The sequence below is a fragment of the Manis pentadactyla genome, chromosome 2 (genome assembly GCF_030020395.1).
Source record: "Manis pentadactyla isolate mManPen7 chromosome 2, mManPen7.hap1, whole genome shotgun sequence".
NCBI classification, from domain to species: domain Eukaryota; kingdom Metazoa; phylum Chordata; class Mammalia; order Pholidota; family Manidae; genus Manis; species Manis pentadactyla.
The window spans coordinates 110,457,600-110,476,830 of NC_080020.1; the positions used below are offsets into that span (position 1 = coordinate 110,457,600).

Here is a 19,231-nt window from a genome sequence, read left to right on the forward strand (position 1 = left end):
GGCAAGTGCGACCCCTAGTGGCTTGTGTTGGGTAATTGCGTGTAGAGTGGGTCTTTGTGTCTTGCCTGGCCGGGAGGGAGAAATTTCCCTTTCTGTGGGCGGAATTTGTCTCAGGCTGCTTCTCTGCTTTCGCAGCGCCCGGTGGGGTGATGGATGGGGGGGCTGCTTGACTGTTTGCCTCCGTGAGGGGTCTCAGAGCTGTTGCCCAGGGGGTTAGTGCACCCGGTTTTCCCTGTAATTTCCAGCTGCTGTACTGTGACCTGGGTTTTTTCCGTCAAGCTGTTAAGTCCCTGTCCCTTTAAGACTTTCAAAAAGCCCCCGCTTTTCTTTGTCACAGGGGCATCAGCTTCAGCACCCGCTCAGAGGTCTTACTCCCTGTTCTCCCAGTATCCAGGGCCCCCTGGGCATATACTGTGTCTGCGCTCTGGCCCGGATGGCTGGGGCTGGGTGTTCGGCAGTCCTGGGCTCCGTCTCACTCCCGCTCTGCCTATTGTTCTCCCGCCGGGAGCTGGGGGGAGGGGCGCTCGGGTCCCGCAGGGCCGGGGCTTGTATCTTACCCCTTTCACCAGTCGCTGGATTCTCGCTGGTGTAGCTGCAGTCTGGCCACTGTCCTGCGTCTTCTGGTCTCTCTTTTAGGGCTAGTTGTGTTTGTTGTATTTTCAAAAGTATATATGTTTTTGGGAGGAGATTCCCACTGTCCTACTCACGCCGCCATGTTTGCTCCGCCTCCAGAGGAACTACTTTTAATGCTGCTGTCCCTGTTGTTAGGCCCAGATCTTCCTCCTGTTAAAAAAAATCCCTTTTTTAATTTGTGCTGGCTTCTTTTGTACTATGTGTGACATGTTTTAACCTCAGATAGAAAAAAATGTGGATTTAGCATAATAATGTTATTAGAACAGACAGTCTGTAAGAGTTGTAAGTTATAATTTTTCATAGTAAAAAACAACAGAATTTTTAAACTTACACTTCAGAGTGAGATAGGATGGTCAATAGCATCTGCTGTGGAAAACTAGAAAAGCTGAGTAATCATGGAAATCATATATTTAAAGCAGTATAGAGCTGTGAAAGCAATAAGGACTAGAGGGAGGAAGATCCTTTGAGAGTTGCCTTCAAGATCCATAGATGTCCTTAAGAGCACTTGCAAATTTGGGACACAGGCTAGAGGCTAAGAACATGACACAGGCCTAGGTAGAAGACCAGAATATTTGGCAGTCATACAGGCATGTAGTGAAGACTAGAGATGTGAAAAGTTTCAGACTAAATCTGATTTGTCCATTCAGGTATTTGCTGAAATAAGAACCTCCTGGGCAAAAGCTAGGAAAGCACTGTAGAGTATGCTATAGTTTTCAGTACACAGGATATAAAGGCCCCCTAGAAGGGAGGGCCATGGACAAAAGTTGAGAGGCCTCTAAGAAGTAGTGAATTTACATCGACTGTATGCAAATTTTTCTCCTGGGTCTAATTACTGATCATTAGGATATAATTAGAAGTTGAAAGTCCAGGTAGGCTTTTGCTAGGATCAGAAAACCCAGGAGGGCATTTTGTCAATTGTGTGGTGCTGAAGTGACAAAACTGGTTATTTCATAGCTAATTCCCTATTCTTGACATTTCTCAAATTCTGAAACTATTCTGGATTTAGCTATAGCTAAAGATTTAAGTTCAAAATTTAAGAAATATGTAGAGCGAACCCCCAGACAGGGAGAGAGAGAAAAATACTTACTTAGCTGTCTGTTGAAATCACTAGAGGAACATACTTTAGGAACACAGGAAAACAAAAGGTATACCCAGTCTTATCAAAATTGCAATGTAGTCTCAATTTAACTTGGTTGTTGACTAGGATAAGATGATTAGTTCCCTTATTCTACTTGACTAATAGAGGAGAAGATAAGCCATCTCTGGTAGAGATAACATCACTTAGACCCTTTTATAAAATTCACAATGTTTCAGTTCCAGTCATTAATTTGATATAATGTAATATAAAACATTCATATCATACATGCATACATATCATACAAAATGTCATACATAATGACAAGAGCGCAAAAGAAAAAAACATTCCATAGAAACATGCCCACAGGTAATCCATATATTGCAGTTAGAGGGAAAAGACTTTAAAATAACCATGATTAATTTGTTCAGGAAAATGGAGGAAAGGAGAAAGAAAATAGATGAAAAAAATGGAGTTACAAAATGAGTCAAATGGAAATTCTACTACTGAAAAACATAATGCCTGAAATGTCATGAAGACACTGCAGAAGCCCAAGCAGAGTCACGTAGGAAAGAACTGAGCCCTGTTGCCCACAGCTAGTATATTGTGAGTAAGCCATCTAAAAGCAGGTCCTCCAGCTCCAGTCAGGCCTTCAGATGACTGCAACACTGACCAATATTCTGACTGCACTCGGGTGCCCTAATCTGTTAACTACACAGCTAAGCCTCTCCTAGATTCCTCACTCACAGAAACCATGTGACATAATATATATGTATTTAATTATCTAATTAAATAATTTAATTAATGTTTCAAAAAATGAGACAAAAGCTAAAGGGAGTTCTTAAAAAGAAAATGCTCTTAAGACAAACAAGGAAATACAGGAAGGAAAGAAGAGGGACAGATAAGGTGCATGTGTGACAAAATATAAAAGAATACTCATTGTTAAAGACAATATAGTAATGTCGTATGTATTTTAAGATATATTTAAAATTAAGGCCACAGCACAATAGGCAAGTTTGGGGGTGTGGTAAATGAGATTCAGTGAAGTTCTAAAATGAGTGAGTTTAACAAGGTTGTTGAACATAAGGACAATATACAAAAAAAAAACTTGGATTTTTTTATACTAGCAACAAAAGGAAAATAATTTATAAAATAAAATAAAATTTCAATAATGTTCACAAATTAGCAGAACTGAGTCTTAGTGTTAGGCGTCAGGATAGTAATCTTAGTAATCTTGAGACAGGTAGTGACTGAATACTAAGAATAAGGAGGCGTTCAGGATGCTAACGTTTTCTTCATCTGGTGCTACTTACAGGAGTGTGCTTAGTTTGAGAAAGTCCATCGAACTTTACATTCATGATTGTGCACTGTTACATATAAATATATATGTATGTTATACTTCAGTTTAAAAATTCAGTTTGTACATTAAAAAAAGACTCGTACTCCTCGATGATGAGTTTGAAGAAATAAGTCTCAATAGTATGTATACCCATCTAAAAATACAGAGAAGTGAAATTAATTTTTACCTGTTATAGAACGAATGCATTTTGTAATAAGGACTCTTTATTTTCTTCTTCTATCTGCTTTTATTTTTATTAGAGAATTTTAGCACCCTATACTGATTTTCACTACAGACATAGTCCAGATACAGCTGAAGGACAGCTCAAGTAAGTACCATTTGTTTCTAACAATTTATAAGGTGATGTATGTATTGCTATTAAACCTTTTAGATTTGCCTGATTACATTTAGAGCCAGAGCAGTGAAAGTTTAAGTAAATTTCTTATTTCATGGAGTTATGTTGTAGTGTTCACATAATATAATTAACTGTGGTTTAAAAAGTTAAAAGTAAGCTTTAGGAAATTGAAGACTTGGAATTAATTTCTTATTTTAAAAAAATGTAAGATAGGCTGCAATAGAAAGAAACCTAGATCTTTAATTGTTTTCTGTTGTAAGTATTTTTAGCATAATTACACTGAGATACTAAAAGAATGAAATAACAACAGGGAATATTGAAGTAAGTGACTTTAGTAAGCAGAAAGATAGACTGTACAATTTTGGGAGTAAGGTTAATAGGGAAATAAAAGGAGAAAGCAAACATGTTCTAAAAAGTGAGGCAGGATAAATTTCAGAGTCTTTTGGAGAGAAAAGCACATATTTACTAAGTATCTTGGGATAACATACTTAAATTAATTAAAGATTCAAAGACTGTACTATGTGCAAGTGACAATTTCACTAAATACACTGTGAGGTGTTCTCATAGTAGCATTGTTGGGTTGCAGACAAAATCCCTTATTTTTGATGATACATAGTTTATATTTAAAATTCCTCACTAACTTTTAGAACACTATGAAATGGGGATATTTTTGTTGTTTTTCATTTTTCTCCTGAATTAAAAATAGTAGATTCATATCTTCAATCACCTCCCTCGCTGTGGGGTCTCATCACGCCGTAACATACCATGACCTGAACTAAGAAATCAAAATAGAATCTTCTGTTGAAGATTTCTCAAACCTTATTACTGTTGAGTTATGAATTAGAATTATTAAGTGCCATTCTTGACTTCTACTTATGATACTTGGACATTCTCTTTATTGATGGAGAGTGTAGGCATTTTTTATTTGCTGCATTACAAATTACTGCAAATGTAGTGGCTTAAAATAACACCAGTTTATTAACTCACAATAGATAGAATACAGTAGGTCAGAAGTCTTGTACAAGTCTTACCTAGAGGTTCTGTTGAAAAATCCATTTCCAAGCTCATTCAGGTTGTTGGAAGAATTCGCTTTCTTGCTTTTGCACAGCAGAAGTCCCTGACTGTCAGCTGGGGCCTACTCTCAGCTTCTAGAGGTTGCCCTCTTTCTTTGGTACATGGTTTCCTCCATCTTCTATCACAGCAAGATTTCTTCAAATTCTTTTGTTTAAATCTCTCTGACTTCCTCCAGTTAGAGAGAGCTCTTCAGTTAGATCAGACCTACCAGATGATCTCCCTGTCTTAAGGTCTGCTGGGCTGTATATAATGTAACGATCACAGTCATGGCAATGATATATTTACAGGATCCAGGGATTAGGGTGTGGAATCTTTAGAGGATAGGGGGTCATTTCTAGAATTCTGCCTACCATGATGAGCACAGAATGAGACTGTAGATTTTAGAGTTGGGTTGGGGGTTGGGGAGAAGCTAGAGGAAGTAACTGTCTACCAAAATCCTTTCTTTCCTCTTTGGTTCTATACTTCACTTTTCATTAAGTTTCTGAAATATGGGCAGTTAATGGAGCAAGGTACATTACGGCCAAAGAATAAGGAAATGAGTGATTTTAAAAAACACTACAAATTTATCCAATAAGCTAGAGAATGAATTACCAGGCAATCAATACAAATATGTCACTAACATTTTTAAAAGAAGGAACACCAAAAGCTTAATCACACAGTTGCCTGATTAATTTCTTCCACCATCCCACCTCACCATTTTAATTTCTATTATATTCTCATTTGGTGCTATGGATCTTAGTGTAGTTTGTTTATGTGTATTTTTAAGCATTTCATTCATCTTTTGTAGACTGATTGCTCATGACTCTTTAATTTGATTTTCTGTCATTATTCTTTATCCCTTCTGATTTTTCTTGCCCAGTTCTCTGGATTTCTGAATTTTCACAACTGTTCAGAATGTTATTAAGGAAGGAAAAAGATAGCACAGAAAAAAATAGACAGTTGACAGGGTAGAGATGGTTGAGGTAGCCTAAATAAAGAGTATAAGATTACTACTAAGTACTGAAACTGGCCAAAGCCATACATGGAGAATGTTTAAGGGATATAAATCATTCTATTGTTAATTAATTGTTATAAACTAATAATGAACATAAAGGAGTAAGTGAAATGATTGGGTACACATTTATAAAAGAAGAAAATAGCTGGTGATAATCTAGTTATTTAATAAAATATCTAGTTATGTAATAACATCTCAGTGAATATATGGGTTATTTAGCTTGCTTTCCAGAAATGCCCAAATAAGTCTGTGGTAAGGATTTTGAAGTAAAGAGAATATATGTGGTAAGAATAAGAAGTTTATGTAGTAATTTGCTAAGGGTTAGTCTTTCAACAGAGATGCTTATTAAACAGGATGATACTGTGTTTAATGCTCAACTAAAGGTGTTACTGAGCTAAGAATAGTTTTCAAAAGGAGTAGGAAATGTAGAACTGAATAGAAAATCAGAATTTATAACTTATTTTGAAACGTGAATTTTAAATGTCAGAGAGGTTTAGTTACATAAGTGGTTAATTTGCTTTGAGGGAAAGCTGATCTTTGTTTTTTTGTAGCATGTTAAACTTCCTGTGTAAGTATTTAAATGTTAACTAATGATAGCTCCTATTCTGATACAATAGCAGGAAAAACTCACATTTTATTTTAACATTTAATTTCTTTGATTTCCCCCTCTTCTCACCCCTCCCAAAAAAGAGAAGACAGAGAAGCAAGGTTTCTAGCCAGTAAAATGGGAATCATAGCAACATTCCGGTCATGGGCAGGTAAGTTATTCTGTGCTGCTTGATAACATCTGATAAGACAAACTTGACTATTTAGAAACTTAAGAGTGTTAGGTATGTATGTGACTAAAGTTTGTTACCTAAAAGTACAATGTAGAATGTTACAAATAGTGAATAAGCAAGATAGGCCATTAGTAGTCCCAGATTTATTGAGAAGAGGGATTATGCATAATTTATCTTTCCATGGAATAAATAGCAAATATTTTCCTTAAAATAATACCACCACTAAATGTGTTATTTTATATTAATAATTACCTTCTCTCTCTTAACTTTGTAAAATAATTTAAGGGTTGGTATACCAAGGAGTGTAGCAGTAAGCAGAACAAGAAAACTTACCCAAACATTTCTGTGTACCTAGGTAACCTAACTAATAGAGATCTTTTCCCTACAAATGACTATCCCAGCCATAGACTTGGCCTTTAGCCAGTTTATTTCCAGGGACTTCCTCTAGTCTTACACTGTTTTGGTAAAAACCCCAGCCTTGCTATACTTCATGCCTGCCTATTTTCCTTTATCATCGTGGACAGTCTAGGATTCTTTGAGGGCCCAACCATCAGGCATCCTTTTATAATTTATAGACTCCATAGCCTCTTTGAACATAGAAACCAACACAGCTCTCTTGCCAAGCTTAACTGTCACTGTTTTTACCAAAGAAATCACTATAATTTTGTTATCTAGCTACTACCATCATCATTTACTATCCTTCAGTTTCCTTGACATTAGAGCAGTTTCTATCTTAACAAAAAAATGAATTCCATCCTTCTCTAACCACCAGTACAACCTAATTAACTATCTTCTCATTTTCCCTACTTCGCAATTGTACTCTGTCATTTTGTCTCCTAATCTCTGCCAATCTCTTTCTCTACCTCCTTTAAACATTTTTTGTATTGGAGCCCTTAAGCATGGATCAATCATTGGACACTTCAGAAGGCTGGGTATTTTTCACCCTTTTATTGAAGAGAAATACTGGCATTATAAGTTAGCACTCCAAGCATATCTTTCTCACAGAAATGGTTCCTTAAATAGTATTGAAATTTTTTGGTTCTATTTATGAGTTAAATAAGCTTTTGTATATTTGTGACATTATTTCTATGATATATTTCAAAATCCAAATAGTTGACAAATGAACTTTTAGAACAGTTTCTTCATGAGTTGTAACAGCCTGTTTTCTCTATTAGTGCAGAGTGTAATCTGTAAAGACTGTATTTTACTGTATACTCTCAAATTATTATCAAAGTTTGAGAAATACCATTTTGATGATTTAAGCAATGACATCTGTTAGGTTCTAATTTGAAATTTGAACCTATATTCAAAGAGATTTTACAGATTATTCATAAATATATGTGTTAGTTAGAAGTGTTAGGGAACTTTAGAGTCCTTTATGACTTTTTAAAAATACTTCCTCCAACATTTTATTATCAAAAATTTCAGGTGTATAGAAACATAGTAAACACCCACGCATTCCTACTACCAAAATTTTTTCTGTTTACTTTATTACCGATCTATCTCCCCATCCTTCTGATTTTATCAGTTCTCTCATATTATTCTAACACATTTCAAAGAAAGTTTCAGTACTCTTGACTCCTAAACACGTCAGCATATGCATTATTACCTAGAGTTTAGTAATTCTCATGGACCTTATGTGGTTATTTTTGTTTGTTTGTTTGTTTGTTTGGTTGGTTGGTTGGTTTTGGTTTTTGAGGTAAAATTTACCCCTCACAGTGAAGTGCATGAATCCTGAGTATACCATTTGGGGAGTTTTGACAAGTGCATATACCTGTATATTCAAGCCCTTTCAGGATATAGAACATTACCATCACCCAGAAAGTTCTCTCATGTTCCTTACTAGTTAACCCGAGACCACCCTTCCCTAAGAAGCAACCACTGTTGTGTTTATTTTCATTATAGATAAATTTTGCTTGTTCTGAAACTTCATATAAGTGGAATCACAATGTATGTATACTTTTGTGTAAGCCTTTTTTTAAAAATTAAGGTATCACTGATACATAATCTTACAAAGATTTCACATGAGCAACATTGTGGTTTCAATATTCACCCATATTATCAAATCCCCCCCATACCCACCATTGTAATCACTGTCCATCAGCATAGTAAGATACTGTATTATCATCACTTGTCTTTTCCATGCTATACTGTGTGTAAGGCTTTTTTTCACTGAGTATAATGATTTTGAGATTTATTCATGTCATTGTATATATCAGTAATATGTTCCTTTTTATTGCTGAGTGAACATATCACTGTTTTTTTAAGTCCTCTTACTGTTAGTGAATATCTGACCTGTTTTTGTATTGACTATTCTAAATAAAGCTTCTGTGAGCAGTTTTATACAAGTCTTTTTGCAGACATGAGGTTATATTTCTCTTGGAAAAATACTTGAATTGGTGGGTCACAAGGTGGATATATGTGTAGTTTTATAAGAAACTACTAGACCTTTTCTCAGAACGCACTGTTTTATACTCGCATCAATCAGTGTAGGTGAGTTCTAGTTGCTCTGCATCCCTATTACCATTTGGTGTTGTCAGTTTTTAATTTTAGTCATTCTCGTGGTATGTACTGGTATCTTATTGTGAATGTAATTTTCATTTCCCCCGATGACTAATGATATTGAACATTTGCTATGTGTTTATTGGCTATTCACATATACTTTGTGACATGATAATCATGTTTAAAATTGTTTGACTTAATTTTCTCACTTAAAACTTTGATCCATACAGTTTACTTCAAGTTCGTTGTACCCTTCTGTGCATTCAATAAATTTCAGAATTATACTTTTAAAAGGCAAATGTCAACGTTTTTCACCTGAGGTTGAGCATTAAATGAGGGAGACAGACCATTGTCATACTTTTATCCAGTATTCTTACTTTCTGAGAATTACTCATCAGCAAACAAGAATAGTAGGCAATCAGATTCATGAACTTTCCTGGGTATGAAACAAATAGAAGAAATTAAATGATACAGATATTGATAATCTCTAATCAATAGGGAAATTCAGAGAATGTTTGAAATAAACTGTCACTTAATGATAAGCAAATAATATAATAATATAACTTAGTTTGGAAAAATGTCACAGATTTTATATTATACATACAATACATAGAAATTTTTTTGAAATTTAAGTCTGATTTTTTTTTTTGCTCTCTTTTTATCCCCTTTAGGTATTATTAATTTATGTAAACCTGGAAACTCTGGGATCCAGTCTCTAATTGGAGTACTTTGCATACCAAATATGGAAATAAGGGTAAGTAAATGTTATTATGGTTGTTTTCATTCCTGGATTTTAACAGGAAATTGTAAAACAGTTATTTCAGGTGGTGCTTTTTCCCCATTAATTTTTAATCTCTGTCATAGAGCTTTTAAAAAGTACATGAATAAATATTTATTGCTTAGTGAACCCTAAGGATATTATTATTCATTTAAAATACTGATCTTAGGAACTATGGCTGTATTAGAAATTATATTAAATATATGAAATTAAATTATTCTTTATTAATAAAAAATGCACATACAGAAAGACATTCTCATTTTAAAAGCTTCAAGCAATACAGAAATATGTTTAGGAAAAACTAAATATAGTATTTAAGTGTCTTATGCCTTCTAACATGTTTCTATCATGTTTTATGAGTGGTGGTTTTGATTAAAATTGTGTTGTTAATATTTATATGCTTATTTGTTACATATATTCCTTATTATTTCATTGGAATTTATGAAATAGCTAAAACAGATTGAAAATGGAGGGGAAAAAAATGAACTCTTAAGTGTTACTTTTCCCCGAAAGTGTTTTTGTTTTAATTTTGTTCAAAGGAACAATATCTGCCCCTTTCTTATTTTCTTCTTTATATGAACCAAACCTGGAGTTGAAAAGTATTAGAAAATATTACCCAGGAAGGCCTTGCTTAAAATGTGAACTAAAAAGCATATAGACCATGGAAACAGAAAGATGTGATTATAGATGGAGAGATCTAGAAGCAGTGAACTAAAGGTTGGGGCAATTCAGTTGACTTAATACTTAGCAAGCAGATGGTGAAAGAGTATGGTCTTTGGAGTCTGGCCGGCTGAGATTTGACTTCTAGTTTTATTATTTATAGCTCCATGACTTTGGGCAAACTTTTAACCTTTACATCTATTTCTTTGCATGCACAGTGGAGATAATAAAAGTTTTATTGAAAAGACTAAATTGTGTATGTAATAAGCATTCAGTAGTTATCTGTTCTAAAACATAGGTCTGACATGGTAGTTTTCCAAAATAAAATTCTGTTTTTATCAATTTATTCTGTGAACAGGACATTTAAGAAATTTGTAAGCCAGGTTTTATTCCATAAAAGTAAATGAACTGTATTTATTTGCACTTGGTAGCGAGGTCTGCTTGAAGTGCTTTATGATATATTTCGTCTTCCTCTTCCTGTTGTGACTGAAGAATTCATAGAAGCACTGCTCAGTGTTGGTAAGTCTTGAGATGTATTGGTATCTATTCAAGTATTGTTAATTTTTATAAATGCCCTGTCTAATAAAAACAGAATTCCTCAAAGGAAAAATACTGAACTAAATGTAAGTATTTTCTTTTCTGACTGCATCATTGTGGCGTGAAATTAATATTTAAAAATACCTCAAATAAATCACTAAAAATAAGAACAAATTTTAATATCTTTTCCATCACCCTAGCTTTTGCATATGAGCAGTGAAATTAGTAGAAAGATGGACCAAAAAGAGAGATAATAAGAAATCCATTTAATTCTCAAATTACATTATCTAATTCTTGTCTTATTTTATTTTAGCCAAATGACTCCTTAGTCCCAAAATGAAGGAAATTAGATCTTAATACATTTACATGAATTTTTTTTTCCCTGCATGCATTTTTGAGTATTTCTTTTTAAACAACATTTAGAAAACTTATCCAGCCTGGCTAGCTGATGGTTAACTGAAGTTTTTCAGTGGTATCCGATTTTCTCCTAACCACCTAATTTTAACTGTTTTAGATCCAGGTAGATTCCAAGACACTTGGAGACTTTCGGATGGCTTTGTAGCAGCAGAGGCAAAAACTATTCTTCCTCATCGTGCCAGATCCAGGTAGCATTTAGTTATGGACATAGTTCAGATTTATTACAGTTATTATCTTTATGTTAAGTTATGTAATGTATGGAACACTATTTAAACTGTTTCTGTGCTTTGTTTATTTCTAGGCCAGACCTCATGGATAATTACTTGGCACTGATACTCTCTGCATTTATTCGTAATGGACTTCTAGAGGTAATACTTAACAAACTTTATTTTATTCTATCTTATTTAATTTTCTCTAACAAAATTGCTTTAGAGCAACAGACAATATGTATAAATGTATTCATATATACTATTTTGTAACTATGGTACTTTCTTCTTATTTTCAAAGGGTTTAGTTGAAGTAATAACAAACAGCGATGACCATATTTCAGTTAGAGCTACCATCCTTTTAGGGGAGCTTTTACATATGGTAAGTTTAATAATTTCTGTTAAGTTTTATACATTAATGTTTTAATTTATAGAACAGTATATTTTAACAATGTTACCTTGTATTATCTTAAAAAATAAATTTGCTTTTTTTAATAATGTTTATCTTTGAATTACAAAGAGCCCTTGCTGCCTTGTATCTTGTATTTTATTTATGAATGATATGATACATATATGCTAGTTTTATAAATGGAAGAAATATAAAAATACAAAATAAAATACTGAAATACTGATTTTTATACTTGGCTTTTGATGTTGACATTTTGAGTTCATTAAATCTAAATCTCTTTTAAAAAGACTTGCTACCTAAAAAGCAAGAAATTATAAAACCATAAATACTACTCAAGTCAGCAATCAGCTAGGATAGAATTAATATATGGCAGTCAGTGCCTGAATTTTAGAAGACTTTATGAAAAAATTTCTAAATATTACTGTCTTGTTTGAACACATTACTCTCTGTAAACTGTACGTTGAGGTTTAGAGGATGGGAATCTTTACTCCCCCTTGTGATTTTGTGACATCAGTATCTTCTAGAAACAAGAAGCTAGGAAAGTAATCTGGCCATTCTCTACTCCCAGCAAATAAAAACAGTGGGAATGCTAATTGTTTGCAAGATAGAAATTCCTATTTTGTTACTAAAATTACCTTACTGTTAATAAAATACTAAATAAAAGAACCACTTTAAACTAGTTAAAGAAGTAATCCTGTGGTAAATCTTTTAAAATTATGTTATGGCTTGCTGTTCTTGGTGGAGTACTTTTTGTTTTTGTTGTTTCAGTCCGCTGTACCTCCAGATTTTTGGAGTATTTTTTCCCCCCACATAGTACCTGGGCTTTGTGATTGAGGTGAAGAAAATTTAACAAAGATTAATGATGATTATCTTATCAATTATTTATTTAGCCCTTTGGCTCTATTCTCCTTCAGCCCATCTATGAAAGAATTGAGTAATATCACACATTCTCAGTTTGATTATTTTCTTAATATGTTGTTTCCTTTATGCATATCAGTATCCAGAATTATTTGTTTATATGAAAGAATCTTTTTCAGAAATTTAATCTGTTCCCTTCCTTCATCCACCAGAATTCCGTGATTCCTCTGAAATATAAAAGTTGATATGTTTGAATATAGTGGTAGTAGTTCATTGCTTATTGTTCTTACATCTTTGGGCTTCTACATTTAATTAGTTATCTTCATTGGGAGAAAGCAGTTTTAGTGGTGGGATTTTGTTTGGAAAGCGAACATAATTTTAGCTATCTTTGCTGTATGAGATAAATCTGTTTTGAAAAGGTGGCTTTTAAAACTTAAGTCAACTCATAAGTTCTGTTATTGCATCTGGCATTTTAAATACTATTTTTAACCTAATACTAGACCACTGGATCTAAGTTTTAATACATAGTCCTTTTAGATAATTTAAGAAATGAGTTTAATTGGGTACCACTTAAAATTATAATTTACTTCTATTAATAAAGGACCTATGAAATATAGAGTTTATTAATGTAGTGTGATTCTTTTATCTTTGTATTTGTTATATCTCATCCCTGTTGAAAGTAAGTAGGATAAAATTATAAATAAATACATACTGGAAAGTAAGTCATTAATTTTATGAATTAAACCCCAGAGTCTTTAGTGTTTTATCTGTGGATAATCTGTAACAAAATATTTTTTCTCCGCTCTTATAAAACGTTATTTTTCATTTTAGGCAAACACAATTCTTCCTCATTCACATAGCCATCATTTGCACTGTCTGCCAACCTTAATGAATATGGCCGCTTCCTTTGATATCCCCAAGGAAAAGAGACTGTAAGTATCAGAGCACTAGAAAAGCTTAGCCTGGCTTATTTAAAATCCACTTAAGTGACCTCCTCCTCTTTATAAAAAAAATAATGAATATATATTGTGCTTGGAAGTTTTTTTAGGGAAGCCTTACAGATAAGAGGAAAATTAATACTTTTATTTAATAATTTGTAGTCTAGGCTACAAAGTATCATAACTTAGTAAAAGTCAACTTTTCTAGCATGTTTCTGGACGAGGAACAGACTTCCTACCAGATCCCTAAAAATGTTGATTGAGAGTATTCTGGGTCTATTTTATGTTTTGAGCAGCAATTCATACTTTTTTCCCAATGTCTAAATTATTTCAAATCAACAAAGAACAAAGACTAACAATGTATTCTTATATATGTATGGTTAAAAATATTGGAATTTAGTAACCCATACCACAGGGCTTGAAATAAGCTTAACTCTTAATACTGAAGGAAATAATGCAAACATTTATAAACAGAATTTATAAACTGAAGTATGATAATTCAGCTATAGCTGTTTTGGAATTCTAATGCTAATAATGAAATAAAATACATAAAAATGGAATTGTTTGAAAAGTGCTAGTAGGAATCATTTTTTCGTTTGTTAAAGATTATGTCTAGACCAGGCTTGTCTCTTTCTTTTCTTTTCTATTATGATCAGAAAAATCTACATATTTGGGCCCCATTTTTTGTAATGTTAGTGAAATACAGTTCATTAGCTATTCAGAACTATGAATTTTGTTAAGTTATAATTTCTCAACTTTAGTTTTTTTAATTCAGAAATACACGTAATTAATATTTTAATTCTGTCAATAAAAATAATATTATTTTACAGATTGAAATTATATTATAAGCTGAGGGCATTAGGGATCATTTTAGTTCTGACTCTAGACTCACATTACTAATGGCAGCTTTTAGCTTTTAATAGTTTCATGATGGAAAAAGTACTTTCCCAAAGCCTGGTGACCTATAATTCTGGGCCCAATTATGGCCATTAATTTCATGGTTTATCAGGAATTCAAATTTATCTTCAAAATTACAGTAATAATAGCCTTCTTAGAATGGTTTTTTGTTTATTTTTTTTTTTAGCTCAGTAAGCTATTTTTACTGATAAATACTTGATCTAAGTCTATCTTAAGGTTTTTAAATTTTAAATCTGATTTGTATTTACCTGAAGTTCTGGAGTTGAGATTTGATTACTATCAAATTCTTGAAAACTGTATTTTAAACCATCACAAACAAGGGAAAAAAATAACTTAAAGCAATGCCTTATAGTTGCAGATCAGTGGGGAGTATAGAGACTGTCCATTTAATACCAGAATCATTGATTATGTGTATGGGGATAAAATGAAATTATATTCCAACTTTATGCTGTAAAAAAAATCAGTTTCAGTTGGATTAAGGACTTAAATGTGAAAAGCAGTTTTAAAACTTATATAAGAAAACGTGGAAAACTAGGTTTCTGACTTTGTAGAAGGAGCTCTTAAAACCAGTGTACAGCAAGTGCTCACCACTTTAGAAGAAAAGATTAGTAAGTACATTTAGTTAACTCTTGATTTTGTTTTCTTTGTGGTTCCAATTTTTATTAAATAATTTACTTTTTAGTAACAATTTCTAGCCTTGATATGTTTTAATAGAATAATTTACCAAAATGATTTCTTTAAATTATGCTAGCTTCGCTAAAGAATTAATTGAACTTTTTTCTACTTAGGCGAGCTAGTGCAGCCTTGAACTGTTTAAAACGCTTCCATGAAATGAAGAAACGAGGACCTAAGCCTTATAGCCTTCATTTAGATCACATTGTTCAGAAAGCAATTGCAACACACCAGAAACGGGATCAATATCTCCGAGTTCAGAAAGATATATTTGTTCTCAAGGTACTCACATGAATTTGTAATTTTTAACTTAGTTTCCTAATTTTTAACCACTTGATTTTAGTAAGAATATACTTGCTTGAGTTTGCAGTTCTGTTCATGTGTATGGGTTTTTAAATGACTTCCAAGGTTTATGACTGGTTAATTTAGAACTGTGTTTTTTAACCCTTGATAGTCCACCCTTAAGTGAAAAACATTTTTTTGTTTTTAAAATTTCCACTTAGTTGTCTCTGTGAAAACAATATGCCATATTTTTTTTAATACTTTCTGGTTATTTTAGGATACAGAGGAAGCTCTTTTAATGAATCTTAAAGACAGCCAAGTCCTTCAACATAAAGAGAATCTTGAATGGAATTGGAATCTTATAGGGACCATTCTTAAGGTATGATAGGATACTTGGTTAAAACTTCATTATCTTCATTTTATGTTCCTTGTAATTCATCGTGATTATTATGTTTGAGAATTGATAAATACATATATAATATAACATATTGTGTTTTTCTAGTGGCCAAATGTAAATCTAAGAAACTATAAAGATGAACAGTTGCACAGGTATGTAAGAACTGTTTTTGCATCTAAATTTAAAGAACTTAGGCTTGAATTATATTATGCCTGGTCCCTGCTAAAAGTAGTAAGTGGTGTTTTAAGGATACTTATATTCATTTTAATAGTTGTTTAATAGGTACATATATGCATTTTTTGTATATAGTCTTACTTTATAAAAAACACCAGCTAATTTGTTTTTTTATAGTTATTTACATTCTGATTTTAGTTTTGGAACAAATGAAGTTCTTGAGATAAAAGTTCCTCAAATTAGAGTAATAACAGCAATGTAGTAATCTTAACCCTAACACATGAGGTTGACATAGTAAGAACTTAGTGTTTCCCTTGTGAAATAATGGCCATTTTTAATATTCCACCTGTACTTGGATTTGCATCCTACTTTGGAGGGCTATCCATTGTTCCTGCTCTTTACACTCCCCATAACCAAGTTGATCTCTCCACACTTTTCATAAAACATATGAAAGTTTTTTTATATATAAAAAATCATAAAACATAAAAAATATTTATATTTATAGCATATATAGTACTTCAAACTGCTGTGCTGTTCTCTGCTCTTCCATGCATTTTTTTATTCCTTCTGACATTTGACTAATCAGTACTAATCTCATTGGAGAAGAGGGTCCTCATGTTTTTGAGAAGTTCATGTCTTAATATCATGTGATGATATTCATCTACTCATGTTACTTAGAATCTATATTATGTTATAAGAAATATATAGAACATATAAATTACATGGGAGTAAAGAGGTATAGCACTAACTTCTCGTACTCCCTAAGATCAGAGACAAAGTCTCATTCAGCTTTGTTTCTCCAACTCCAAGACCTGGCACCTTTATTGAATTGGATTGTAGTGCATGAAATTAAATTGAACTAAATTACATGGAAGATAGAACATAATGTTGAAAATTATAACATTAAAATATAAATTATGTCCATTGCTTCATAAAATTCATTTGCCTAAATTCTACCTGCAACTTTAATGCTTGTTTTTTTTGGCCTAATTGTGAAAAACTACAAAATCATAGTATGGTAATATTTGCTTACAGTTACTCTAATAATTAAAGTTGCTTTGTACAGCCATGGGACAAAGTTCTTCATATAATACAATGGAATAAAATTTATGTCTGGGTGACCTCCTCATATTTATCTAACTTTATCTTCTAGCTATATTATATTTGCATTTTTTCCTGTTAGCCATCTTAATTCTCAACTGTTTCTTTCAGGCATTTCACCATAAAATTCTTATTTCCTGAAAGTAGCCTTTGCCTTGAAGGTTTTTTTGTTGTTTTGTTTTATTTGTGTGTGGAATGTACCAAATGTGTTTATTAAATTTCTTGCCATTTACTCCAGTAGTTGAGACCCAAACATATTCAAAACATTATTATAGCATAAAGTATAATTAAGGTTCTAAAATAATTGTTTTGCCTTCTTATTTTGCTGCTAATTTTATTTTGGTCTTAGGTTCGCACGAAGACTGCTATATTATTATAAGCCCAGTAGTAAATTATATGCCAACCTGGATCTGGATTTTGCGAAGGCCAAGCAGCTCACAGTTGTGGGTTGTCAGTTTACTGAATTTCTTCTTGAGTCTGAAGAGGTAATAAACACTTGGATTGTTTTCCAGAACACATGTTTTTCATAGAACCTGCCCCCTTCCTTTTATTTCTGAGTATATATAACCCATATTTGAAAATATATGAACCCAGACCATGGCATTGGTGATATAGTGGTTATCACAGCTGCCTTGTAAGCAGTTGGCCTGGGTTCGATTCCCAGCCAACACAAACAAATGGATCCTAAAAACATATGAACCCAGGACCTAGATTTGAATCCTGACTCCGTCAGGATCTGACTTTGGGCAGGTTATTTGCCTTCTAGAAGACCTGGTTTTCTCCTTGTGTAGTGGAAAATAATGTATTTCCATGCTAGCACTGCATTGAATGGGATTAAAATGAACAGGTACTCAGTGTTTGGTATCTGTTACTAGTAATTTAACCATTATCATTAAATTGCTTAGACTTGATTAAAATCAGTTTTTCAATTATAGGCACTAAATACTTTTGTAATAAAATTACAATATATTTGCTTTTAGGATGGGCAAGGATACTTAGAAGATCTAGTGAAGGATATTGTTCAGTGGCTAAATGCCTCATCTGGAATGAAACCTGAAAGAAGTCTTCAAAATAATGGCTTATTGACTACACTTAGTCAACACTACTTTTTATTTATTGGAACACTTTCTTGCCACCCTTATGGAGTCAAAATGCTGGAAAAATGCAGTGTATTTCAATGGTGGGCATCCTAGATTCTCTTTCCACACTTAAACTTTATTTTTAATGTGATGAGGAATGTTATGCTTTTTAGTCTGCATATGTGTGTTTGGTAAGTTTTATTAAAATAAAAAAAAAGTAAAGTCTTGATGCTTTGATACTCTTTTTATGTGATGTTTGTCATTCAATGCTTTCTTTTAGAAATGCTTCTTCATAGTAGGAATTTTAAAATATTTGTTGAATTAATACATCAGTACAGCAATTTCTAATAACCTTCATTATTGTCATCTTTTTCTTTAGTCTTCTTAACCTTTGCTCCTTGAAAAACCAAGATATCTTGCTAAAACTGACTGTTTCTAGCTTGGACTATAGCAGAGATGGATTGGCTAGAGTAATCCTTTCCAAAATCCTGACTGCAGCCACTGATGTAAGTATAATATAGGCAGTAAAACTATTTTTTTAACTGGTTAATTCACTATAGATTTTGGCCAAGCAGAATTAATTATAAATTTTAAGAATATGGGGTGGAATTTGAATTTACTTTAAAATTTTAGTTCCTTCAAGGAATGTCATATGATACCTATACTTAAAAAATATGTATTTAAAAATATTTTTTAAAAGATTCCAATCAAGGACTCAACCATCAGTTCAAATCTTCCTGCTTTTTACATGTAGCAGAACTGTCCTGAAACAAAAGTTAAATAGGCTATCCATGGTGAAATTTTGTTTTTGTTTTGTGTTTAATGTTTTCATTTATCTTTACAGGCATGTAGGCTGTATGCAACAAAACATTTAAGAGTATTGTTGAGAGCTAATGTTGAATTCTTCAATAATTGGGGAATTGAATTACTGGTGACCCAGCTACATGATAAAAGCAAAACAATTTCTTCTGAAGCTCTTGATATCCTTGATGAAGCATGTGAAGACAAGGTGAAGGTTTATTATTTTATTTATTATTATAATACTCAAGTTTTA

At 32.7% G+C, this 19,231-nt stretch overlaps 1 protein-coding gene and 1 non-coding gene across 9 annotated transcripts in view; both read left to right on the plus strand.

Moving 5' to 3' along the window:
* The window catches only part of RICTOR (RPTOR independent companion of MTOR complex 2), a 113,920-nt gene that overhangs the window by 65,870 nt on the left and 28,819 nt on the right, over nucleotides 1-19,231 (plus strand). For all 8 annotated transcript variants that reach the window (XM_036910836.2, XM_036910840.2, XM_036910838.2 and 5 more), the window contains 15 exons: nucleotides 3,308-3,375; nucleotides 6,161-6,228; nucleotides 9,423-9,505; nucleotides 10,621-10,708; nucleotides 11,241-11,331; nucleotides 11,445-11,511; nucleotides 11,651-11,731; nucleotides 13,448-13,548; nucleotides 15,261-15,426; nucleotides 15,704-15,805; nucleotides 15,929-15,975; nucleotides 17,448-17,583; nucleotides 18,079-18,278; nucleotides 18,557-18,683; nucleotides 19,022-19,186. In XM_036910836.2, the coding sequence (XP_036766731.2) occupies nucleotides 3,308-3,375; nucleotides 6,161-6,228; nucleotides 9,423-9,505; nucleotides 10,621-10,708; nucleotides 11,241-11,331; nucleotides 11,445-11,511; nucleotides 11,651-11,731; nucleotides 13,448-13,548; nucleotides 15,261-15,426; nucleotides 15,704-15,805; nucleotides 15,929-15,975; nucleotides 17,448-17,583; nucleotides 18,079-18,278; nucleotides 18,557-18,683; nucleotides 19,022-19,186 (1,590 nt within the window). The remainder of the gene's footprint in view (nucleotides 1-3,307; nucleotides 3,376-6,160; nucleotides 6,229-9,422; nucleotides 9,506-10,620; nucleotides 10,709-11,240; nucleotides 11,332-11,444; nucleotides 11,512-11,650; nucleotides 11,732-13,447; nucleotides 13,549-15,260; nucleotides 15,427-15,703; nucleotides 15,806-15,928; nucleotides 15,976-17,447; nucleotides 17,584-18,078; nucleotides 18,279-18,556; nucleotides 18,684-19,021; nucleotides 19,187-19,231) is intronic.
* On the plus strand, nucleotides 17,699-17,770 carry TRNAT-UGU (transfer RNA threonine (anticodon UGU)). The gene has a single exon. It is a non-coding gene; the product is annotated as a tRNA-Thr (tRNA).